At 41.6% G+C, this 25,914-nt stretch overlaps 1 protein-coding gene and 2 pseudogenes across 1 annotated transcript in view; all 3 read left to right on the top strand.

The window, feature by feature from the left end:
• Positions 1 to 554: 554 nt before the first annotated feature.
• USP50 (ubiquitin specific peptidase 50) overlaps positions 555 to 25,914 on the top strand; it is a 43,474-nt gene continuing 18,114 nt past the window's right edge. The window contains exons 1-6 of the mRNA XM_037054619.1: positions 555 to 610; positions 3,230 to 3,424; positions 3,692 to 3,887; positions 6,757 to 6,966; positions 8,423 to 8,565; positions 12,604 to 12,736. Of these exons, the coding sequence (XP_036910514.1) occupies positions 558 to 610; positions 3,230 to 3,424; positions 3,692 to 3,887; positions 6,757 to 6,966; positions 8,423 to 8,565; positions 12,604 to 12,736 (930 nt within the window). The 5' untranslated portion in view covers positions 555 to 557. The remainder of the gene's footprint in view (positions 611 to 3,229; positions 3,425 to 3,691; positions 3,888 to 6,756; positions 6,967 to 8,422; positions 8,566 to 12,603; positions 12,737 to 25,914) is intronic.
• LOC118992616 (cytochrome c oxidase subunit 7C, mitochondrial-like) lies at positions 20,389 to 20,666 on the top strand (annotated as a pseudogene).
• LOC118992679 (uncharacterized) lies at positions 23,214 to 23,275 on the top strand (annotated as a pseudogene).

Below are 25,914 nucleotides of genomic sequence, written 5' to 3'. Positions count from 1 at the left end.
TGATGCACTGTGATTGATGATGCACTTCATCCCAGTGCTGTGTCTTTTCGAAGCAGCAAATTCCAACCACCTTCATCCGTGGGGAGAGAAACAGCCCCTGCAGGTCCTAGGGGTGGGGTGGTCACTGGGAGGGTGGGTGAGTGCCCAGAGTGGGCACAGTTACCATTGTGTCCACTGACTCAGGGGTGGTAAATCTTGTGTTTGTGTAATAAATATACACAAGGAGCCCAGAAGGAGGAGGTGTTATATGTTTAGTTCATTCTTTGAAACTGAATCTGCTAAAAGTTTTCAAGCCACCAACTAACAGTATCTCCTGGCAACATGCTAGAATATTGAAGATGAATGGAAAGAATTATGATGCCTAGGAAGTCCAAGTTGGAATGTAACTGAAGTACAGATAAAGATTAGTTTTCAGCTCCTGAGGAGCGGGGGGAGGAACATATAAATTGATCATCACAAGCAAAAAAATCAAGGTAACAGGCTCAGAGAAATGAAGTTTGAAAGGATTAGATGTTGCTCCTGAAAAGAAGGGCAAAGTCCAACGTGGTTTCCATAAAATGACTTCAAAGCAGCCTTTCCCCTCAGATGACTTCGGCATCTACTACGTCCTGTGAGCCTCTCTCTATTACATCTATTACAGCTTTCTGGATTATCCCAGTTTGGGGGAGGGTGTGATGGGGGAAGCCATGCTAAAGCAGTCAGGGGTGCATGCCACATTTGGAAGGGTTCCCCCAGACCTGACCCATTGGAGGTTCCCCCAAAGCAAAGGAAGATATTATTTAATATCTAGCCAATAGATATTCCTGAAGAGTGAAATCAGTAGATAAAAGTGAAACTGACCTGACGCGAACACCAGCCCGCAGTGCCCGTGGTCATGGATGAGATATGAGACAAATTCACACGGACTACCGAGTCCTGTGGAGGAAAAGGGACCACACAGCTACTCCCTCAAGGGGAGAGGACCTCAGAGAGGCCTGGCAACTCTCTCAAGGGGAGAGTGCGCTGACCCTTGCCTAGACAGGCTTTTAATTTTCGCAGGACTACAGGTACAGCTCATTAATCATTGTCAGGCAGTAAGGATCAAATAGTAGATAGCATATGAAAAACTATTAGGGCTTCTTCTGAGTCAGGGTCTATTAACTAAAGGGAAACAAACTCATTTCTTGCTCCGGCCTTTATCATTTAACTAAGAGCATTCTTAGCAAAGTGGGCTTTACAGGAGTTTCTCTCTCTCTCTCTCTCTTCTCTCAGGCCTGATCACCTGGGGAGCCCGCCCTTTCCAGCACAGGGCTGCACCGCCCTCTGTCATTGTTTCAGGCTTAAGTCAGGCAGAGGAGGCAAGATAGCCAAGGAATTAGGAGAAATGAGGACTCTGACTTCATTAAAGCTGAGGGGCAAGGGTCCATCACCCCCTTTCTCCATAGCCCCCCAAGCCCTTCCCTGGGGCCTCCACGTGATCATGCCTGTCTTAGGTGGTTCCCCCCTTGGGGAATCTTACTCATCATTGGTTAACTGACCAAGCACTGGGGGCCAGTTGTGAAAAAAGGAGCAGAAGCGGCACCCCTGCCAGGGAGATAAGCTTTGTCTCCTTAGTGGCTTATGGTCACTCACTCAGCCTTAGCCATGGAGCCTCAGCCACAGCTCCTGAAACCAGGCAGGGCAGTTCCCAATAGTGACCCTCCATGGAAGAGTGACCACATTTTAAACTGGCATTTCAAACCGGCCACATTTCAAACTGGAAGAGTGACCACATTTCAAACTGACAGACCTATTGTAAGTAGGTTGCCATCTCACGCAGACCCAGTTTTAAATAACTTGGATGGAAGACAAATCATGAAAGGAGAAAGATGCCGGGCTGCCTGGTGCAGAGCCAAATTACGAGAGAAAACGGTGGAGAGAGGAGGGACCCGTGGGAGCCCACAGTGTCCCCCCCGTTGTGCGGGTCTGCCTGATTCACACGAACGCTGCAATTCTATAGCCCTGCTGTTAAATTAAGAACTTCTCGCTTAAAAAATATTCTAGGTCAGTCACTTCTTTAAAAATAGCTCCAGTTACCGCATATTAACATTGTAATCTGCCACAGGCCTGCATTGTTTGGTCTAATCCTCCAAACTCACAAGGCAAGTAGCCTTATAGGTGAGAAACCAGCATGGGAGTCCCAGATCTTGTAACTAGGAAGTGGCGGAATCGGGATGTAAACTGAGCTCTGCTGATTACAGAGTCTATGTTCTTACTCTCTTCCCTCTCCCTATGCATATGTGTGTTTTATATGGATATGTACCCATATATAATATGCACATATAGATGTGCTTTTAGTACATATATATGACATGCTCTCGATGTCATAGAGATGTATGTGTACACACACCCACTCTTAATATATGGTATATAAATCCAAATAACCCCTTTTCAAAAAATATTTTATTATTTATGCTATTAGAGTTATCCCAATATTCCCCCTCTGTCCCCCTCTGCCCAGCCCTGCCACACTCCCTCAGGCAATCCCCCCACCATTGTGCGTGGTGATGGGTTATGGGTGTATGTTCTCTGGCTACTCCCTTCGCCTTCTTATGAGTCCCCACCTCCCCTTAAATCCAAATAACTCTTGACAGGTGATAGGTAGATGAATAGTCCCTCTCTCAACATACCACTGCCCATCCCTTAATATATTGCCATGAGCAAATGACTAAACCATTCAACCATATATGCTCTATAACACAGGATTTAAAAATCGTTGTACCTACTCCATAGAATTGTTGAAAGAACTACGTGGAAAATACATGCTAGGTACTTGACATACTGCCAGGCTCACTTCATGACAGCTATTGCTATTATTAACTACATTCTATTATTATTACTACTAATAATAATTAAATTACTTGTCCAGTGAAAAAGAAATACTTTGGTATTTAGAGGGAAAGTTTGCATTTTTAGCCAAGCAATTCTAGGATTCTGAAAGGCTGATATTTTCTGTCCTCTTGCTTTGGTTTTAGGGAGAAACTTAATCTCGGCCTGTTTGGCTGCAATCACTGTTCAAAGAGTTCTGGACTGAGTAATGCAATTTTAGACTCCAGGTTTGAGTGCTTCTGTCCTCGTTAGGGAATTCATCCGGCAGAAACCACATCAAGAACTCTTCTCTGTGTCATGAGGTTGAGAGAGACTTGCTGTCACATCTGTACATACTCTGTTCCCTCAAAATGCTTTCCTTTCTTTCCCCATGGCACCACAGTTCAGAGTGCACAGATCACTATGACACCATCCCGGCTGGCCAGGCTGACGAGGACCAACCCCATCTCCAGGGTGTTACTGGCCTGCGGAATTTGGGCAACACGTGCTACATGAACGCCATCCTACAGTGTCTCTGCAGCATCTCGCCGCTGGTGGAATACTTTCTCTCCGGAAAGTACATTACTGCTCTTCAAAAGTAAGACCGTTGTGTTCCCTACAGTCCAGCCCTTCTCTGCTGCTCCCCCAAGGTGAGGTTAGGGAAGGAACCTTCTGGAATCCCTATTAAGGGTTAAATATGTTCATAGAGGCTGCAGTGCCCCAGATACCATTTCCTGGGTGAGTGAAGTGAGGTCAACCAAGAAATGAATGAAGCTTTGACTGTGGTCTGATGGCCACACGTGGGAGTGTTTAGGTGCCTTCTTTCATTGAATCAGACAGAAACATCTGTCTTCCTTCTTCCAAGGGACTGCAGTAAGGTTGCCACTGCCTTCGCCTACGTCATGACTGACATGTGGCTTGGAGATGCAGACTGGGTCTCACCGGAAATATTTCTGTCAGCTCTTGGCAACCTCTACCCAGCGTTTATGAAAAAGACACAACAAGATGCTCAGGAATTCTTGATTTATGTCCTGAATGAACTTCATGAATCTCTGAAAAAGGTAAGTAGAATGAATGGCCTTGAAATAGGAGAGGCATTCAGCTCTGTCAGCAACTTTTATTTTTCATTCCTTCATTTGTGCAGTCAGTATTGCCCACTGCCAAGCACAGGTGCTGGGAGAACATTCTAGTTAGTGTTCGAATAGGTCTGTCTTTACAAACCCAGCTGATCATCAGAATCTCCGAGGGAGATGTTAAAGACACATTCTAAGCCCCTCACTCAAGTGTTATAGAGTTTGAACGTCCAGGGCTATCTTCTGGAAAGCTCGCTTGGTACAATACTTCCAGTGATCAGAAGGCGTGGGAACCACTGATCTAGTTCCCTTGCTAAATTGCATCTGCATAAACTGGTTTTTAAAAGTGAAAATTGCAGCCTTGGACAGGGTGGCTCAGTTAGTTTGAACTTTGTCCTGTAAACCAAAGGGTTGCAGGTTCGATTTTCAGTCAAGGCACATGCCTCAGCTGTGGGTTTGATCCCTAGTCAGGGCGTGTACAAGTGGCAACCCACTGAGGTAACTAACTGATGTTTCTTTTTCGAGGTAACTAATTGATGTTTCTTTCTAAATTGATGTTTCTCTGTCTCTTTCTCTCTCCCCCCGCCTCTCTCTTCTTTCCTTCCGCTATCTAAATTGGTGAGCACGTCCTTGGGTGAAGATAAAAAAAAGTGAAAATCATATTTTAAAAATATGTATATATATTTCTCGTGAGGTATAACATACAGAACTCTAAATATAATGTTAAACTTAAAATAAATGTTCTTGGTAACTACAAACCCAAGAAACTATTAAGTTCAGTGTTAGATTACAGAACACATCTATATACTGCAAGTTTCGTCCTCATACCAAATGTGCCCCACCTGAGTTCCTCATTCTGTCAGGACATACATTTAAGAAAACATTAAATCACCAGTTACTACGGGTTTTTGCCTTTATTTACTAGACCACTGCCTTCAGCCTTGGTGGGAGGCCCACACCCTCCCAAGACATGTCCTTGACTTCTGGCAGTGTCCTTGTGATGTTAGCTTACCTCATTGCTGACATCCAGGAAATACTCAGCATAAAAGATCACACAACAGCTATTAATCATGCTCATCTGCAGTCCTCAGTTTCATGTTTTATTTTTACTCCTAACAGGATATTCATGACAACACTTTCTTAGCCAGAGGTGAGGTGGTGGTCAGTAACATCACATGGGTCCTCTCTGTCAGCTCTTCTGAAATAAATAACATCCTGGTTCCCGAGACCAAACTTGGAATTGGGGTCATTAAATTGCTGTCAGGGGAGAAGACCTAAGCAGCAGGGTGTGATGAAGGACGAAGGGAAAATAGAGCGGGGTGCGCAGTTCCAACGTAGAGCTGACTGGAGCTGATGCGTCTTCCAAATGCGTCAAGTCACTGAAAATCAGTCAGGGCGTGCTCCCAGCCACACTGTGCCTGCCTATGAGCCATCGGAGGTTCAAGTCAGGCAGGAGGCTAGTTACATCAGGCTGCCTTAAGGATTTCAGATTTGCTCTTTTTAAAAAGTGTTTTCTCAGAATAGACACTTCTCCAAAGAAGGCATACAGATGGCTGATGGACAGGTGAAAAGATGCTCAAAGTCACTAATTGACGTAGAGAAGCAAATAAAACCACAATGAGAGATCATTTCACACCTGTCAGAATGGCTATTATCAATAAATAAACAAACCACAAGTCCTGGGGAAAGGGGAACTCTAGTGCCCTTTTGATAGGAATGCACATTGGTGCAGCCACTGTGGAAAATTTTTTCCTGAAAAAAATAAAAAATGCAATTTCACTTCTAGGTATATGTCCAAGGAACCCTGAAACACTAATGCAAAAGAATATATGCACCCCCATGTTCATTGCAGTGCTATTATAATAGTTAAGTTATGAAGGCAACCCAAGTGCCCATCATAGATGAGTGGATAAAAAATTGTGGTACATTTATACAATAGAATATTACTCAGCCATAAAAAGGAATGAAGTCTTACCTTTGTGCCAGCATAGATGGCCCTAGAGGGTATTATGCTAAATGAACTAAGGGAGTCAGAGAAAGACAAACACCATATGATTTCACTTATATGTGGAATCTAAGTGAATGTTTAGATTCAGTGAATGTTTCTCTCTCACATAAATCTTTCTTTCTTTAAAACATCACATCATGATAAATGAATAAACAAAATAGAAATAGACTCATAGGTATGGAGAACAGGCTGATGGTTGCCAAAGGGGAGAAGAGTCAAGGGACTGAATAAAAAAGGAGAAGGGACTGAGAAGTGCAGACTGGTAGTTACAGACTAGTAATGGGGATGGAAAGGACAGCATGGGGAATATAGTCAATGGTATTGTACTGACTACACACGGTGCCAGGTGGGTACTGGAAATACCAGGGGGAGCACTGTTAATTTATTTTTTTTTATTTTTAACAAAAATAAAAAGCATTTTCTAACAAAAGAAGTGGTTAGGGGACATAGCCTGAAGGGACTGGCGGGGGGGTCAGATTCCTTGATTTTACCTCTAGATCAGCCTGCACGACCGAAGCTCATTTAACAGCTTCCCTGGTGACTCTTGCAGGAAAAACTGCCCCCAGGATCCTTCAGCATAGGCTGTCAGTTTATGGGGTCACGGTCATGCGTTTCACCAGGTTAGGGAATCATCATTCCTCAGCTTCACTGAAGGAGGGAAAGAACTGAATTATCAGAAGTCACACATAACATACGCTCCTACGAAGATCTTACCGTCTTTATTGTCGGAGTCCACAACGTGGTTTCTGGCAGCAGTGCATTGTTCTGATGGAAAAAAATCAAGTCCTCCTGTGAAATAACTTTCTGATAACTAGTCGCTGATTTGGGCCAATTTGTTCCTCGTCTCAGTGCCACCGAATAAGATCATGTGAGAAAAGGTCTGTTCCAAGATGCTGCAGGAAGGCGATTGCCAGTGAATCCTCCATCGTCACCCAGCTCTTTGAAGGGCAGCTCAGCTACAGCATCATGTGTTTAAAGTGTGAGAACTGCACCTACAAGAACGAAGCCTTCACGGTCCTCTCCATCCCCATCCCATCGGAGTACAAGTGCTCTCTTCAGGTAGGGCCTCTTGCTCCAGGACACCTTTTTGTCTCTCTGTATCCTCGCCCTGGAATTTCTTGGGGCTGTTTCCTACCTTTTCTAGTATGAAAGGGGCTGCTTTATAACTTTTTTAAAAAGTGGATGCCATGGTGATGTTATAGAAAAGTGACACCGAGCTGAAAGTCACTGTGAATTCAGTTGTGTATCCATGTACTCAAGGAAACAGCCTTACTGTGTAATGGAGAAGATAAATGGGGTTTATTTGATCTATTGTCATGGCTAGGTGCCCACAGGGAATTTGTACTTTCTTGCAAAAATGTTATGGTCCTTCCTTACCTAAGAGGTCTGTAGGTCCATTTGAGGAACTAGATAAAAGATTCTAACTCAGTCTTGAGCTATTTTAAAAATTTTTTTAATTAATTTATTTTTAAAGAAAGAGGAAGAGAGAGAGAAAGAGGAGAGGAACATCAATGTGTGGTTGCCTCCTACTCACCTCCTACTGGGGACTTGGCCTGCATCCCAGGCATGTGCACTGACTGGGAATCAAACCAGCTATCCTTTCTTTGGTTCACAGGCTCACACTCAACCCACGGAGCCACACCGGCCAGGGCTTGAGCTCATATATTTTAGACAAAAGCTGTGAATTGTGTTGGGAAAACAGAATGGAATCTAGTGCCTTAGTTTACCTCTTGAATTTTCTTAACCATTATATCGAAGGTCTATCTGTAGACAGAGGCGGGTGGTGGTAGAAGGCAGGAAACAGTTAGGAGGCAGGAAGCAATACACTTCTTTGGAGAATAATACACATTTACCAGACCTGGAGACTAGAATCCCACTACTTATTCAGAACTGGACTTGCTCTCAGATCAAACTGCTAACATTGCTGGAAACAAATTCCAGAGACTCCAAATGAGGTGCTGGCATGTCTCCTGAGCACAGAGTTCATGTGCCTCTTCTTCTTTAGGTTAGTGGTCTACAGAGCCGCGGGTATGTGGCTGCACTGAGGGTGTCTGCTGTCCCCTGTGGGCACAGCATCTAATTCCCTCTGTCTTGTCTAGCTTTATCGAGGGCCACCTCAGAACACTGCACTGTGGTCATTGTTCAATACCCAGATCACCATTGTGATGAGATGGATAGTGTAACACGGCTGCCTCAGTTGCTAGGGGAAAGAAGAATCGCAGTCAGTGTCATTGTGGAGTAAACCAGAAACATTACAGTGCTGATCAGGGCATTAGGAGTGAGGTGGGCACTTGGATCCATTTTGGTAACGAAAGTGAGCGGCAAGCATCTCCTTTGCCGGGTAGATTTGACACGTGTGCAGGCTGCGGCTTGGGACACTGGTGTCTCCCAGACACGTGATGCTGAGTGAGGCGCCAAGGGCTCCTTTACGGAGCTCTTCCAAAGTTCTGATGCGGAGTCCTGGCTGCAGCTCGATCCATCCTTCTGCTCACCAAAAGCTTTTTTATCTCAACAGGACTGTCTCCAGTGTTTTTTCCAGCAAGACACACTGACCTTGAACAATCAAATTCATTGTTCCTTTTGTGAAACAAAGCAAGAAACAGTGTTGAGGGCCAGTATATCCAAAGCACCAAAAATTATGATTTTTCACTTAAAAAGGTATGAATTTTGACATTTTGTGAGCAGATTTTTGAACAGCTTTATCAAGATATAATTCAAATCCATGCAATCCAACATATGACATTAACTTTTTAAAATTTGTGATAAAACAGAATGTAAAATTTGCCATTGTACCCATGTTTAGTGTGTACTGCATTGTATTAATTACATTCACAGCGCTGTATGTCAGTCACCACTATCCCCAAAACCTTTTCATCACTCCAAACAGAAACTCTGTACCCATTAAGCAAAAATTCCCCATTTCTCATCCCCCTAGTCCCAGGTAGCCTCTAATCTACTTTCTGTGCCTATGAATTTGCCTGTTTTAGGTACTTCATACAAGTGGACTCATACAACATCATCCTCTTTGCTGGACTTCTTCACTTAGCTAATGTTTTCAAGTTTCATCCACAAGTACCAGAATCTCACTCCTTTTATGGCTAAATAATATTCCACTGTATTTATATCATATTATGTTTATTCATCTGTTAGTGGATGTTTGATGTTCACTCTCAGAGCTTTTAAAAATTAAATTCCCACCGCTGTGGATTCTGATTCCATAGGTCTGAGGCAGAATCTAAGCATTACTATTTTAATGTTCATCTCCCCACACCAATTTTTATTTTGAAAATTTTCAAATCTACCAAGAAGCTGAAAACTTCTTTGATGAATACCTGCATGCCCCCACATCTTCATTAGCTGGTGACACTTTGCCACATTTTCTTTCTCCTCTCCTCCTTCCTTCCCTCCCTTCCGTTTTTTCAGCTGAACCATCTGAAGAAAGATGCCAACACCGTGACATTTCATGCTTCAATACTTCGCCGTGTATCACCTGAGCATAAGGATATTCTCCTACACAGTCACACCACCATTATTATGACCAACAAATTTGACCATAATTTTATAACCCCTAAGATACATTCCATATGTAAATCCCCCCTGCCCCCAAAATGTCTTCATTAGTTTTTTTCTAATCTAGGATCCGGTCAAAGGTCATACATTGCATGGGGCTGTTTCTAAATCTAGAACAGCCTTTCCCTCTTTTTACATATTTAACCATTTGTTCTCGTATTGTGCCTTGGAGGAGCCTGTTGTTTATATTTGTCCCCATTTTGGATTCACTTCATTGTTTCCCCATGATTAGATTCGGGCTAAACTTTGAAAAAAAGTGTTAGCAAGAGTCGGTGTAGGCAGTGCTGTGGGCTTGCCATCACATTACACCAGGCGCATCACAGAAGTTTGCTCCTCGGTGGGCGCTGTTACGTGCGATCCCGCAGGTGACGCGGTGGCTGCAGGGCCTAGCCACCTGAAGGTAGAGTTTCCCCTCTGTAATTGCTGTCCGTCTGGCCCTGCTGACACTCAACCCTGATGTGTGTATTATCCATGACTACAATTGTTCTTGATGTTCAAATTGTTCGAAAGTGGCCGGTGAGAGCTGCCTCAAGCCCGCTCCTGTTACCTCGTTAGTTCGTTAGTTTAGTGTAATTACATGTACACAAGTCATCCTCCTCAGAGGTACAGATCTATGAACTTTTTATAATGCACACAGACATGTAACCATCAAAGACAACATACAGACAATTTCCATCACACCAAAAAGTCTCCTCTTGCTCCTTTGTCATCAAGATCGTCTCCCTCATCCACCCCTGGAAACTTCTGACCTGACTTCCATCCTCAGAGTCGTTCCTTTACCAGAATGTCCTGTATTATATCATATAGTAGCCTTTTGATTTTGGCTTCTTTCACTCAGCATAAAGTTTCTGAGATTAATCCATGTTGTGGCATGTTACAGGGGTTCCTTCCTCCTTATTGCTGAATAGTATTCGCTCTTATGAACACAGCACATTATTTTTCCATTCACCAGTGGATGAACATTTGGGTTGTTTCCAGTTTGAGGCAGATGTGAATACTACTGTATAAACATTAGCACATAGATTTTTAGCTATATTTTATTGATTATGCTTTTACAGTTGTCCCAATTTTTTCCCTTTGCCTTCCTCTACTTAGTACCCCCCATTCCCTCTAGCAATCCCTCCTTAGTTCATGTCTGTGGGTTACACATACAAGTTCTTTGGCTTCTCCATTACCTGTACTGTTCTTAACACCTTCCTGTCTATTCTGTACCCAACAATTTGTGCTCCTTAATCCCTGCACCTTTACCCCATTTCCCTCTCCCCCTCCCAGCTGATAAACAAATGATCTCCATATCTGTGGTTCTGTTCCTGTTCTGATTGTTTGCTTAGTTTGTTAGTTGGAGTCAGTTATTGATAGTTATGAACTTATTGCCATTTTAATATTCATCTTTTTAATCTTCTTTTTCTTACATAATTTCCTTTAGCACTTCATATAGCAATGTCTTGGTGATGATAATCTCCTTCAGTTTTACTTGTCTGGGAAGCACTTTATCTGCCCTTCCATTCTAAGTGATAGCTTTGCTGGATAGAGTCATCTTGGATATAGGTCCTTGCCTTTCATGACTTTGAATACTTCTTCCCAGTCCCTTCTTGCCTGTAAGGCTCCTTTTGAGAAATCAGCTGACAGGCTAATGGCAACTTCTTTGTAGGTAACTGTTTCCTTTTCTCTTGCTGCTTCTAGGATTCTCTCCTTCATTTTAATCTTGGGTAATGTAATTATGGTGCACTTTGGTGTGTGCTTCCTTGGGTCCAGCTTCTTTGGGACTCTCTGAGCTTCTGGGACTTCCTGGAAGTCTATTTCCTTTACCAGATTAAGGAAGTTCTCCTTCATTATTTTTTCAGATACGTTTTCTATTTCTTGCCCTTCATCAACCCTGTGATTCAATGTTGGAACATTTAAAGTTGTTCCAGAAGTTTCTAAAGCTCTCCTGATTTTTTTTGAATTCTTATTTCTTCATTCTGTTCTGGTTGGAAGTTAATTTTTTTTTTCCTTCAGCTCCAAACCCTTGATTTGAGTCCTGGTTTCCTTCCCATCACTGTTGATTCCCTGTACATGTTCCTTTATTTCACTTTTCATAGCCTTCACTTTTCTTCCATTTTGTGACCATGCTCAAACATTTCTGTGAGCATCCGGATTACTAGTGTTTTGAACTCTAGGTCTGATAGATTGGCTATCTCCTCATTGCGTAGTTCTGTTTTTAGAGTTTTGATCTGTTCTTTCATTGGGCCGTATTTTTTTGTCTTAATGCATCAACTGACAGTCTATGGGAATTTGTAGGTAACTCTCTGCTTTTCTCTTGCTGCTTTTAAGATTCTCTCTTTATCTTTAATCTTTGAATTTTAAATATGATGTGTCTTGGTGTGGTTCACTTTGGGCCCATAGCATATAGATTTTTATGTGGATGTATGTTTTTATTTCTTTTCAGATTATAGATAGGCATAGGATTGCTGGGTCACATAGCAGAAAGTGAGTTTTCTTGCTTTCTGACACAAAAATATCTCAGATTTACCCAGGAATTTCCCTTCCCAAGGCCTAAATCAGCTATTTTTCCAAAATGAACATAACTTATTTTAAAAGAAGCTGCAGGGTGATTTTGATATAGGCTCAGCGTTGGGAACTGCTGATCTAAATAGCAATAAAGAATGTGACCAGGGTTTCACAAAATTTTATCTTATTAAAGATATATTAAAACCTCAGAGCTGGAAAACAGGACACTGCCAAGACAATGTGTGCTAAAATCAGGAAAAGGAAAGCTGAGCCACTTGGTGAGAGTGAATAGCATCAGCTGGAATGAAATATCCAGGACGTTATCAGTGTGATTGCTACTCCCCGGATGCCCTGCCTGGCTTTCCCCCTTCTTTCTCTCCCACTGGATTGACTCTACACTGCCTCACACCCTGACTCAAGCATTTGGGCCTCTCCAGTCTCAGTTTTGGCAAGGCGTGTGGATGTGGAGATTCTAAACATAGGTAAATAAGAAAAAAAATTGTGTACAGGTCTGCACCAAATAATCTTTCCAAGAAATTCTTTAAAGTGTACTTAGAATTTGTCAAGGTATGCTGACTTCATTCGTGGGTTGTTCACAATCTTACTTTATATTTCACACATGTATTTTCTCTCTAGGTTTGACATTCTGGGTACAATGAAAAAGAAACTGAGAACGGACATTCATTACCCACTCACTAACTTGGACCTGACTCCTTACATCTGTCCAATATTCCGGAAACATCCTAAGTATAACCTCTGTGCAGTGGTGGTGAGTAAAATGCTACAACTATTTAATGTAACACAAATTTAAAGAAAACTATAGAATTACCTGCTTAAAGGCCTATTCCTTCTATCTTTCCCTGGATTCTCCTATTTATTCCTTTTTAAAACGAAATATAGAGACTGGAAGCTCCCTGCTTTGACCTTGAACAGTAGAGCAGTGAAAGAATAAAAGGTCCTGGTCATGGCCTCCACACTTTCCCTCCACTCAGGGGCTACTTCAGATCCAGGAACATTTGCAGATACAGGAACTGAAGCAGCAGACATTGGCTCCAATAGCTGTACATTCGATTATCATGAACCACTCTATAGACAAAGCCCCCAAACACTAGGTGTGTAATAGTCACAGATGCATTGCCTGTATACACCCAGTCCTATGTATAAAACCCCCAGAGTTCCCTTCAACTCTGTGCCAACTCTCATCATTGAAGATTCCCAAAAGGAAAGAAAGCATGGGGTATACTTCCCACCAAATCATTTACTATATAGATTGTAATTAATAATAGCAATAGCTTTAATGTATTCAGCCTGGCACTATGTTAAGTACTTTTTTAAAAAGTATATTTTATTGATGATACCATTACAGTTGTTCTATTCCCCCCCTTCATTCCCCTATACCCTGCACACCGCCCCCCCACCATTCCCCCCTTTAGTTTATGACCACGTGTCTCAAGTTCTCTAGATTCTATATTTCCCCCACTATTCTTGCCCTCCCCCTATCCATTTTTTTACCTACCATCTATGCTACTTATTCTCTGTATCTTCTCCCTCCACCTTCTCCTCTTCCCACTCCCCTGTTGCTAACCCTCCATGTGTTCTTCATTTCTATGGTTCCACTCCTGATCTAGCTGTCCTCTTGGTTTGCTTTTGTTTTAGGTGTGGTTGTTAATAACTGTGAGTTTGCTGTCCTTTCACTGTTCATATTTTTTATCTTCTTTTTCTTAGATAAGTCCCTTTGACATTTCATATAATAAGGGCTTGGTGATGATGAACTCCTTGTATTTGATCTTATCTGAGAAGCACTTAATCTTCCCTTCCATTCTAAATGAAAGCTTTGCTGGATAGGGCAGTCTTGGATGTAGGTCTTTGAATTTCATGACTTGGAATACTTCCTTCCAGCTCCTTCTTGCCTGTAAGGTCTCTTTTGAGAAATCTGCTGACAGTCTGATGGGAACTCTTCTGTAGGTAACTGTCCCCTTATCTCTTGCTGCTTCTAGGATTCTCTCCTTCATTTTAATCTTGGGCAATGTAATGATGATGTGCCTTGGTGTGTTCCTTCTTGGGTCCAATTTCTTTGGGACTCTCTGAGCTTCCTAGATTTCCTGAAAGTCTATTTCCTTTGCCAGACTGGGGAAGTTCTCCTTTATTATGTGTTCAAATAAGTATTCCTCTTGTCACTCTTCCTCTTCCCCTTCTGGTACCCCTATAATTCGGATGTTGGAACGTTTAAAGATGTCCTGGAAGTTCCTGAGCCTCTCCTCATTTTTTTGGAATTCTTGTAACTTCACTTTTTCCTGTTTGGTCATTTCTTTCTTCCTTCTGGTCCACCCCCTTGATTTGAGTCCCAGTTTCCTTTCCATCACTATTGGTTTCCTGTGCATTTCCCTTCATTTCAATTAGTTTAGCCTTCATATGTTCCTCTAATTTGTGGCTAAAATCAACCAGTTCTGTGAGCATCCTGATCACCAGTGTCTTGAATTATGCATCTGAGAGGTTCGCTATTTCCTGGTCACTTAGAGTTATTGGCTCTGGGGCTCTGAGTTCTTCTTGAGCCATATTTTGGATTGTTCGTGCCTGTTATGTATGAGAAGCAGAGCCCTAGGTGTTCACCAGGGCCGGGCCACTCAGTTGCTGGGTTGTGATGCTGTACGTGGGGGCGGGGCCAAAGGAAAGCAATGGTAGGCCCCCTCTGCTGCCTCCCACCACCGCCACCAGGCTGTGCGGTTCATCCCACTGCGTGCGAATGTGCGACCACAGTCAGCCCACCACTGGGGTCCATCTCACTGCTCACTCCCCTGCTGGTTTATCTGTGCATGAATGTGTGACTGCAGTCGGCCTGCTGTCCCGCGCCTTCAATGGGTCAGCCCGACGTGGGGCTGCCTGGGTGCCTGGGGTCGGGTGATCTTTCTTGCCTGTCCCTGCTCTGCTGCTGGCTCTGCCCCTCTTACCGGTCCCAGTTGAATGGTTGGTTGTTGTCGGACTTCTGTATAGTTCAATTTTCTGTTCTTTGGCTGTGTCTTTGTTCTCCAAACCTTTGTTATATTCAAACTTGGTTGTGGGAGAAGGCACAGTGTTTCCACCTATGCCTCCATCTTGGCGGAAGTCCCCCTAAATACTTAACATGTGTTTTCACTTTTAATTCTTTCAATAATTCTACGGAGTAGGTACAATTATTTTTAAATCCTGTGTTATAGATGGAATATCATGTGGCAATATATTAAGGGATGTGCAGTGCTATGTAGAGAAAAGGAATATTTACCTACCTACCATCTGTCTGTCAAGAATAATTTGGATTTATATATGATATATTAAGAGTGGGCATGTATATACACACACATATATATGGTATATGTACACATTGAGACCATAATATATACACATATACATAAGAGCACATATATGTGCATGGTAAGTATGTATATATACATATAAAAACACATATGCATAAAGGGAAAGAAAGAGAGTAAGAGCACATACACTTTGTAGAAAAGTAGATCTCAGTTTACTGAATGAGATCACTAACATGTGACTTTGCCACTTCCCAGTTACATGCTCTGGGACTCTGACCTGTTGCTTATATATCGCCTTACAGGTTTGTTGTGAGACTTAAATGACGCAGGCATGTGGCACAAGCTATTCTCCCCAAAGTTCATGAAGACATGCACCTATATTATCATATAAAAGCTTGGATTTATCTTAATACAGTTTTCAAAATTATACTTAAAACTGTCTATTTTTTAATTTTCAATTTTTTTGGCAAATGTCAGTTTTTCTTTCCATTTATTACATCCCTTATTTCTTTTTCTTGTCTTACTGCTCTGGCTAGGACTGCCAGTATGTGTAGAATATATTGTGTTACTCCCTTCTAGACTGAAAAGTTTCTGCTCGAAAATCTTAGAGTTGAGGAGTGGGGTTACCTAGTAGTAACAAGTTGTTTTCCTATTGCTGCTTTTAAGATTCTCTCCTTGTCTTTAATTTTTGACTTTTTAATCCATGTATCTCTTGGATTTATCTTTTTTGGAGCTTTTTGGGCTTCCTGTATCTGGATATCAGTTTTCTTTCTCAAGTTAGGGGAGTTTTCAGCCATTATTTCTTCAAATAAGTTTTCTGCCTCTTTCTCTCTCTCCCTTCTGAAACCCTTGCAATGCAAATGTTAATCCTCTTGATGTTGTTCTATAAATCTCTTAAGCTATTGTCATTCTTTTTAAATTCTTTTTTCATTTTGCTGCTCTGATGGGAGGAGCTCCCTTCTTTTTTTTTTAAGATTTTACTTATTTATCTTTAGAGGGGAAAGAAAGGAGAGAGAAATGTCAAAGTATGGTTGCCTCTCATGTGTCCCCCTCTGGGAACTGGCCTGCAACCCAAGCATGTGCCCTGACTAGGAATCGAACCATGGTTGTTTGTTTGTTTTGTTTTTTTTCTTTTTAAAATATATTTTATTGATTATACCATTACAGTTGTTCTATTCCCCCCCTTCATTCCCCTCCATCCGCACCCTCCCTCCCCCACCATTCTCCCCGCCCTTAGTTTATAACCACGTGTCTCAAGTTCTTTGGATTCTATATTTCCCCCACTATTCTCGCCCTCCCCCCTATCTATTTTCTACCTACCATCTATGCTATTTTCTGTGCCTTCTCCCCCCTTCTCCTCCTCCCACTCCCCTGTTGCTAACCCTCCATGTGATCTCCATTTCTATGGTTCTGCTCCTGATCTAGCTGTCCTCTTAGTTTGCTTTTGTTTTAGGTGTGGTTGTTAATAACTGTGAGTTTGCTGTCCTTTCACTGTTCATATTTGTCATCTTCTTTTTCTTAGATAAGTCTCTTTGACATTTCATATAATAAGGGCTTGGTGATGATGAACTCCTTGAACTTGCCCTTATCTGAGAAGCACTTTATCTGTCCTTCCATTCTAAATGAAAGTTTTGCTGGATAAAGCAATCTTGGCTGTAGGTCTTTGGATTTCATGACTTGGAATACTTCTTTCCAGCCCCTTCTTGCCTGGAAGGTCTCTTTTGAGAAATCCGCTGACAGTCTNCTGTCCTTTGGCTGTGTCTTTGTTTCTCCAAACCTTTGTTGTATTCAAACTTGGTTGTGGGAGAAGGCACAGTGTTTCCACCTATGCCTCCACCTTGGCGGAAGTCCAAACCATGGTTGTTTGGTTCACAGGCCTGCGCTCAATCCACTGAGCTACACCAGCCAGGGCTCCATTGCCATTCTTTTATTTATTTATTTATTTATTTATTTAAAAGATTTTATTTATTTATCTTTAGAGGGGAAGGGAAGGAGAGAGGGAGAGAAATATCAATGTATGGTTGCCTTTTGTGCGTCCCCTGCTGGGAACTGGCCTGCAACCCAGGCATGTGCCCTGACTGGGAATCGAACTGCGATCGTGTGGTTCGCAGGCCCACGCTCAATCCACTGAGCTATACCAGCCAGGGCTCCATTGCCATTCTTTTATTTATTTATTTATTTATTTATTTATTTAAAAGATTTTATTTATTTATCTTTAGAGGGGAAGGGAAGGAGAGAGGGAGAGAAATATCAATGTATGGTTGCCTCTTGTGCGTCCCCTGCTGGGAACTGGCCTGCAACCCAGGCATGTGCCCTGACTGGGAATCGAACTGCGATCGTGTGGTTCGCAGGCCCACGCTCAATCCACTGAGCTACACCAGCCAGGGCTCCATTGCCATTCTTTTATTTATTTATTTATTTATTTATTTATTTAAAAGATTTTATTTATTTATCTTTAGAGGGGAAGGGAAGGAGAGAGGGAGAGAAATATCAATGTATGGTTGCCTCTTGTGCGTCCCCTGCTGGGAACTGGCCTGCAACCCAGGCATGTGCCCTGACTGGGAATCGAACTGCGATCGTGTGGTTCGCAGGCCCACGCTCAATCCACTGAGCTATACCAGCCAGGGCTCCATTGCCATTCTTGAGTTCACTAATCTTTTCTTTGGTTTCATCTAGTCTGTTGACAACTTCTAGTGCATAAAATGAAGTTTTTTACTTCATTTATGATATTCTTCAGCACTGTGGTTTCTCTTTGGTACTATCTTATGTTTTCTATCTCTTTGTTGAAGTATTTTTCACTGTGTTCATCTGTTTTTTTTTTCCTGAGTTCAGTGAAAATCTTTTTCACCACCACTTTGAAGTTTTTATCAGGTAAATTACTTATCTTTGTCTCATTAAGGTTTTTTCCTGAGGTTTTTATCTTATTCTTTCATTTGGAACATATTCCTTTTTTTTCCCTTCTTCTTCTTCTTCCTTTTTTTTTTTTTTTGCTTGACTCTTGGTGATCATCTCTAAGCACTAAATAAAACAGTCCTCTCTTGTGAGTGGCCTTGTGTAGGAGATGAACCCAGCTGTTCAGCTCTGCCCTAGTCTTGGTTGTCTTTCAAACTTTTGTAATTGTCCAAGCAGGCTATTATTTTTCATGGTTCCAAGGTTATGACAGGACTTGTCAGAATGCCAAAGGGGAGCATCTCAGCTCTACATTCAGGCTGACTGGAAGCCACACCCTCAGGTAACAGCTTTTGAAGTGTGCAAGCATGTAAATTCCTGTGAGACTGCAAGTATAAGCCAGGTGATCTGAAGTGTGCTCTGCGCAGCAGTCACAAAAGCTGAGACTCCAGACTAGTGTATAAGCTCTGTTCTGGGAGATACCAGTAAGGTGTGTAAGGCAGAGGGAAAGTGCAAGGCTGGTGTCCACCCACCTGTGTTCCCTGACAGCACTTCTCCCCTGCCAACCGCCCCCCCCCCCCACCATTATGTGACAAACCAGAGCCTGCCCCTCAGGCTGAAGCTACAAGATAAGCAAATAAGCCTTGTTCACAGAAAAACAGGGGGTGTGTTCCACCCTGCCATCTGTGCAGTGCCCTGTGGGGGCGTGGGAGTAGCTGTCAAAGACTTTCTCTCTCTGTGCCCTGACTGGTGTGGCTCTGCTGGTTGGAGGATTGTCCTTTAAACTAAAAGGTCATAGGTTTGATCCCCAGTTAGGGCACACACCTGGGTAGCAGGTTCTGTTCTCAGTTGGGGCATGTGTGGGAGGCAGCTGATTGATTTTTTTCTAGCATCTGTGTTTCTCTCCCTTTCTTCCCTTCTAAGCATGTCCTCAGATGACGATTGAAAAATAATTCTCTCTCCAATTGTTACAACCCCTACAATCCCTCGAGACCTAGAAACACAAGCTCCTCTGGCCATCAGAATGGGGCCATCAAGGGGAACCCCTGGGTGACAGCCACAAAAATCAGGGTGTAAAGGTTCCCCTTGGGGCGATCCTAGTGGGCCACCAGAGCCAGGCAAAGTAGTGGTATGTCCCAGCAGCTGCTGCAAAAGGGAGGCACCAGAGTGGGGTGTAAGTCCTTTCTGGAAGATATTGGTGAGCCAGAGAAAGGCGGGGGAGAGCACAAAGATGGTTCCCACCAGCGCATGTTCCCGGAAAACACCTCCAGTGGCCCCGAGTTGTGTGCCAGACTAGAACCTGCCCTCAGGCTGAAGCTCTTGGTAGCAAACTGGCCTCTCTCATTGCAAGACGTTTACAAGGAAGGAGCCAAGAATGAACCATGGAGAAAGGCCAGTCTCTTCAATAAATGGTGCTGGGGAAACTGGACAGCCCCACGCAAAAGAATGAAATAGACCTCTATTTTACATCATACACAAAATTAACTCAAAATGGATTAAATACTTGAACAAATGACCTGAAATCGTGAGATACATAGAAGAAAGCATAGGCAGCAAGCTGCCTGGTGTCAGACTTAGTGTTGTTTTTGTGGATGTGACTCTAACCGCAAGGGAAACAAAAGCAAAAATAAACAAGTGGGACCACATCGAACTAAAAAGCTTCTGCCCAGCAAAGGAAACTATCAGCAAAAAGAAAAGGAAACCTCCTGAATGGGAAAGGATATTTGCAAATCATACATCTAATACGAGTTAGTATACAAAATGTTTACAGAACTCACACAACTCAGCAATCAAATAAAACAAAGCAACCTGATTTAAACATGGGCAGGGGAGCTGAATAAACCTTTTTCCAAAAAAGATATACATATGACCAATTGTCGCATGAAAAAATCCTCAACATCACTAATTATTAGGGAAAGGCAATTAAAACCACATTGAGACGTCACCTCACATTTACTAAAATGGCTATCATCAAAAAGACAAGAAAAACAAGCATGTCGAAGGATGTGGAGAAAAGGGAGCCCTGTGCACTGTCGGTAGGGATGGAAATTAGCATCGCCGCTTCGGAAAGCAGCATGACTGGTGCTTACTGGAGGGAAAGAGCTGGTGGAGTTGGGGGGAACAATGAGTAAGAGGGTCAGTTGTGTGGTGACGGGTGGAAACTAGACATTTTCCTTTTTGTCCTTGCATGAAGGGGAGCAAGCTCACAAAAAAAAGGACTTAGTGTGATGCCGTGGTTTCCTCCACTCTCAGTTTCTGCACCTTTCACACGGCTTCCAGCAGCAAAATGTTGGGACGGAGCATTTGGAGGTTCACAACCTCTGTGGTCTGCAGGAGCCATTAGGAGGAGGGTCCGGGGAAGAGTTTGACATTTTCAGTGGAAAACAAGTGGCAGTTACTAGCTTTGTATTTTGAACCTGGATTTGCCGCACCTTTCCTTATAGTAAGACACCAACTGCTTAAAAAGTAAGAATGCTTTAGTTAATCCATGAAACAGATATGAGGAGGACCATTTAAAGAAGTGCAATCTCTTTGAAAAATGGATGAACCTGTTTTTTTTTTAAGATTTTATTTTTAGAGAGAGGGGGAGGGAGGGGAAAGAGAGGGAGAGAAACATCAACGTGTGGTTGCCTCTTGCACGTCCTGCATCAGGAACCTGGCCTGCAACCCAGGCCTGTGCCCTGACTGGGAATCGAACTGGTGACCCTTTGGTTTGTTAGGCTGACACTCAATCCACTGAACCACATCAGCCAGGGCCACACTGCTGAACTTAACATACTAGATGTGATACCATATGATCTCACCTTTAACAGGAACCTAATCAATAAAAGGAACAAGCAAGCAAAATATAACCAAAGACACTGGAAGTTGAGAACAGGCTGACAGTGACCAGAGGGGAGGGGGGAGGGAAGGGTGAAGGATTTGCAGGAACAAGTATAAAGAACACATGGACAATAACAAGGGGGTGGAAACGGGAGAGAGGTGGGAAGGGCTGGGGAGTTGGGCTGGGGTGGGGGGAAAAGGCAGACAACTGTATTTGAACAACAATTTTAAATTTTTTTTAAAAATAAAATAATATGGCAAAATAACCCCAAATGTAGTAGATGTGTCTGTAAATAGATGTATGGCATTAAAAAAAAAAACCAACTTAGACTTTTGGTGGTAAGTGTGAGACAGTAAGCGTCCAGCAGAAGTAGGCATTACTTCTATTGCTGCTTGAGTGCGGTTGGTGGGGTAATAATATGGGTGTAATAATCTATAGTTTTAATTTGAACATTTCACCTAAAAAGTTCCATGATGTGCTGGAGCATGATATCATTACGTTACAGAATTACATACTTATGATTTTGTACTAAAAGGGTTTGTAGTAAGAATGGGGCATTATTTGTGCTGGACCCTATATACATAGATGTCAAATGATAATGTCGCACGCACACCTGCTCCCTTGGTATAATGTTATAAACCAATATTCCCTCAATAAAAACAAACTCCTTTATCCCCGGTATTTCAGCCCTCTGGTATTCCAGAGGGATAACAGCACCCATTGGCTGGAATGAAGCCCAGGGAAAGTGCATGGAGGTGAGGATCATGTAGAGCAAGCCGGAGGGAGAGCGTGAAAATGGGGGCCAGCCAGCAGGCCCTTAGCCCTGTGCTGAGTGAGATGCTTGGCCCTCGGGCCAATGCTTTAGCATTAGCAAATGAGCCTCAGTCACATAATGTCAGCTGCTCCACACGTGGAGCTGTGGGGCAGGCAAGTCCGAGCTCACTAGAACTTCAGCGGTAGATTCTCAGATCCCCGTGGGCCTCACCAATGTGAACTTGAGCTCTCTTGGTTTTTCCATGTTTTCTGGGAGGAGGTGAACTCAGGTTCTAGGTCACCAGAGTGAGTATTCTTTTTTTCTTGATTGTAAAGGGAATAATTGAAAGTGGTGTTTGCTGTAAGCTTTTAGCAGCTAGACTTTATCAGGCAATGAGGAAGTGCTTCTTTCTATTTTGGTTTTGCTGACAGTTTTTTTGTGTGTTTGTAAAGGTTTTAATGTCTATTAAATCTCCCCCACACACAATAATATAGATGCTATGGCTCTCTTGAATGCTTTCTAATCTGTTGATATGGTCAATGACATTTATAAGAATACATTTACATTTACAAATGCACAAAACATTTAGACTGTAACATTTACAATTACATTTAGAAGAATAAAATTCTTCTAATTTTATTACCCTTGCATTGCTGGGATCAGTACATTTGGTTGTTATTCGTTATCTTAGATACATTTTGCTGAATTTGGTTTACTACATTTTCATATTTTTGCTTCTGTCTTCTTGAATGAGAGTGATCTGTGCTTTTCTTCCTTGAATTGTCTTGGTCTGATTTGGTGTTATACTGACCTCATGAATGAAAGAAGCTTCTACAGAAATTTGTGTAAGTTTGCTAATGAAGTTTCTTGAAGACTTGACAGAACTCACCTGTTAACACATCTGCTCTTCCCTCTGAAGGAGGGTTTTGCACTACAGGCATACCTTGTTTCCTTGGGCTTCGCTTTACTGTGCTTCGCAGGTGCTGTGTTTTTACAAACTGAAGGCAAGACCCTCCTCCACCAGTGGGAAGAGTATGACTTGCTTTATTGCAGGGGGTCAAACTCATTTTCACCCAGGTCCACATCAGCCTCCCAGTTGCCTTCAAAGGGCAAATGTAATTTTAAGACTGTATAAATGTAACTACTCCTTAACAGTTAAGTGAGAGCTTGGTGCTACCGCCAGGTAGCAAGAAGGTGTTGGTCCACATAAAACAAGGTGGAGGGCCGGATTGGGCCCGTGGGCCTTGTGTTTGCCACCTGTGCTTTGTTGAGAGATTTGCTTTATTGCAGTGGTCTGAGGTATTCTTGTATTGATGTAAATTCAGGCATTTTATTTTCCTCTTCCATCAGTTTAGGTAAGTTATAATTTTTGTATACTTCTCAATTTCATCAAAGTTTTCCGTTTGCTGGCAAAACTTTTTCGGGTAATTAAAAATCTTTTTAAATTTCTGCTGGATCTTTAAGTATAACACCTTATTTCTAGTTTACTATCGCTTCTTGGCCCTTTGGCTAAGATCAAGTGTAGTATCTAATTTTATTTACTTACCATTCATTGCTTGTCTCTTCTTTAAAATCAATCTTATTATTACTGTTTATATTCCTTAAGTCTTTTCAAAGGACTAACTTGTCTTTTTAATCCTCTTTATTATTGCCTCTTTATTTTCTGCATTATTAGTTATTATTTTTCCCTTTACTTACTTTAAGTATATTCCTTACATTATTAATGAGATGCTTAGTTCATTAACATTCAGTCTGTCTTTTAGGTATAAGTATTCTTTAGATACCACTTTCACCACCTACCACCTTTTAAATTATAGAACATTTCAAACACACATAAAATAGAAAGGATAGCGTAATGAACACTGGTGCACCCATCGCCCAGCTTTATAGATGAGCTGCCGACTCCTCTGTGACACTGACCCGGTCTCCTCTCTGCACCACATCGTTTTAAAGACCATCGCAGACATTGCCACATCGCATGTTTTCACACAGTATTTTCATTACTGTGTCTTTCTAAGTTGTTATAACTTACATTACGATTTCCTATTTGCTGTCAAAATTTACTTGTAAGTGCTTTTTGAAAATTTCCAAAAGTATAAGAATTTGGAAGGGGGACATCTTTTTGCACTGACTGCTCATTGTATTGCATTGCATTCACGATCTGTATAAAAGTGCCTCTTACATTTGTTGGGACTCATGTATTTCTATTTATTAGGAGCCAAGTTGACATTAAACTTCTGTTGTTCAAAGTTATTTCTATACTGTTTGATAGTTGAGAGAAATGTGTTGAAATATGTTTTCTTGATTTGAAAGGGGATAATCAAGAATGATGCTTGCTGTAAATGTTTACTAGCTACACTCTATCAGGTTATGGATATTTCTGCCGATTCTAGTTTGCTAACAGTTTTTGTGCATGTTAGTAAAAGTGTTGAATTTTATTAAATCTTTTTTGGAGGTGCTATGGTTTCCCTGAATCCTTGTTAATATGTTCATATGATCAATTACATTTACAGATTTTCTAATTTTACTATTCTCATTTACATATATATGTATATATATGTATACATATATATACACACACACATATATATATCAGCATAGATGGTAGCTGTCAAAATTTCCCTAAATCTGTTTTCTAAACAAATTTGTTTTTTAAACTGCATAATGGTTTAGAATGATAAACTTTTTGGTACATTAAACCCCTTTTTACTATAAAGTGACTATCATTTATAATGCCTTTTGTCTTTAAGTCAATTTTAATGAATGTTTATATAGGTTCTCCAGTTTCCTTTTGATGGTTTCTACCTACAGTTTCTTTCCTACCCCTTTCAATTCAACCTCTCTGAGTTCTGAATGATAAGTAGTAGAGGATATTCAATCTGTCTAGTAAGTTTCCATATATTTCGACTCGTAATAAATTTGGACTTGTTTCTGTCATCATCTTGTGTGCTTTAAGTTAATTGCATTTCTGTAGTCATCCCCCACCCCTTTTCCCCTGGCCAGCTACTAAATTGGTAGTTTTCTTTATTTTCCTTTTATAACTTTTGAGGGTTTGTTTGTTTGTTTCCTCCCTCCCCCCAGCAATCACCACACTGTTGTCCATGCCCATGAGTCCTTTTTCCTTTTTGTTCAATCCCCCCACCCCTTAACCCCCCACTCCCACTAGCTGTCATCCTGCTCTCCATCTAGGAGTCTGTCTCCATTTTCCTTGTTAGTTCAGTTTGTTCATTAGACTCCACATATGAGTGAAATCATAAGGTATTTGTCTTTCTATGACTGGCTTATTTCGCTTAGCATAGTGTTCTCCAGGTCCATCCATACTGTCTCAAAGAATAAAATTTTCATCTTTTCTATGCCTGAGTAGTATTTCATTGTGTAAATGTCCCATAGTTATTTTTTTCACTCATCTACTGATAGACACATGGGCTGCTTCTGTACCTTTGTGATTGTAAATAACTGCAATGAACAGAGTGGTGCTTATGTTCTTTCAAATTAGTGTTTTGGGTTCCTTCAGATATATTCTCAGAAGTGGGATCAATGGGTGAAAAAGATCCATTTTTAATATTTTGAGGTATCTCCATCGTATTGCTTCCCACAGTGGCTGCCATCAATCTGCTTTCCCACTAATGGGGCAAAAGGGTTCCCTTTTCTCCACATCCTCACCAGCACTTGTTGTTTGTTGATTTTTTGATGATACTCATTCTGACAGGTGTGAAATGGTATCTCGCTGTGAGTTTACTTTGTGTTTTTTCATGATTAGTGATGTTGAGCATGTTTTCATATGTCTATTTAGGTCATTAGCCCATTTTTAAATTGGATTGTTTGGTTTTTTTGGTGTTGAGTTTTCTAAATTTTTTATAAATTTTGGATAGTAAACCCTTGTCAGTTGTATTGGAAAATATGTTCTCTCATTTTGTGTGTTGTCTATTTTGTTGATGATTTCCTTTGCTGTGCAAAGTATTTTTAGTTTGATGTGATCTCATTTTAAAAATTTTTTTCTTTTGTTTCCCTTGCCTGGAGATTTATATCCAATAACATATCACTATGAGCAATGTCTGAGATTTTGCTACCTATGTTTTCTTCTATGATTTTTATGCTTTGGGGTGTAATATTTAAGTCTTGGATCCATTTTCAATATATTCTGGCATGTAGTGTAAGTAGGCAGTCTAGTTTCATTTTCCTGCATATAT

The sequence above is a fragment of the Sturnira hondurensis genome, unplaced genomic scaffold, assembly GCF_014824575.4.
Source record: "Sturnira hondurensis isolate 20B ecotype Veracruz unplaced genomic scaffold, ASM1482457v3 Scaffold0008196, whole genome shotgun sequence".
Classification (NCBI taxonomy): domain Eukaryota; kingdom Metazoa; phylum Chordata; class Mammalia; order Chiroptera; family Phyllostomidae; genus Sturnira; species Sturnira hondurensis.
This window is presented reverse-complemented; position numbering and strand designations above follow the sequence as displayed.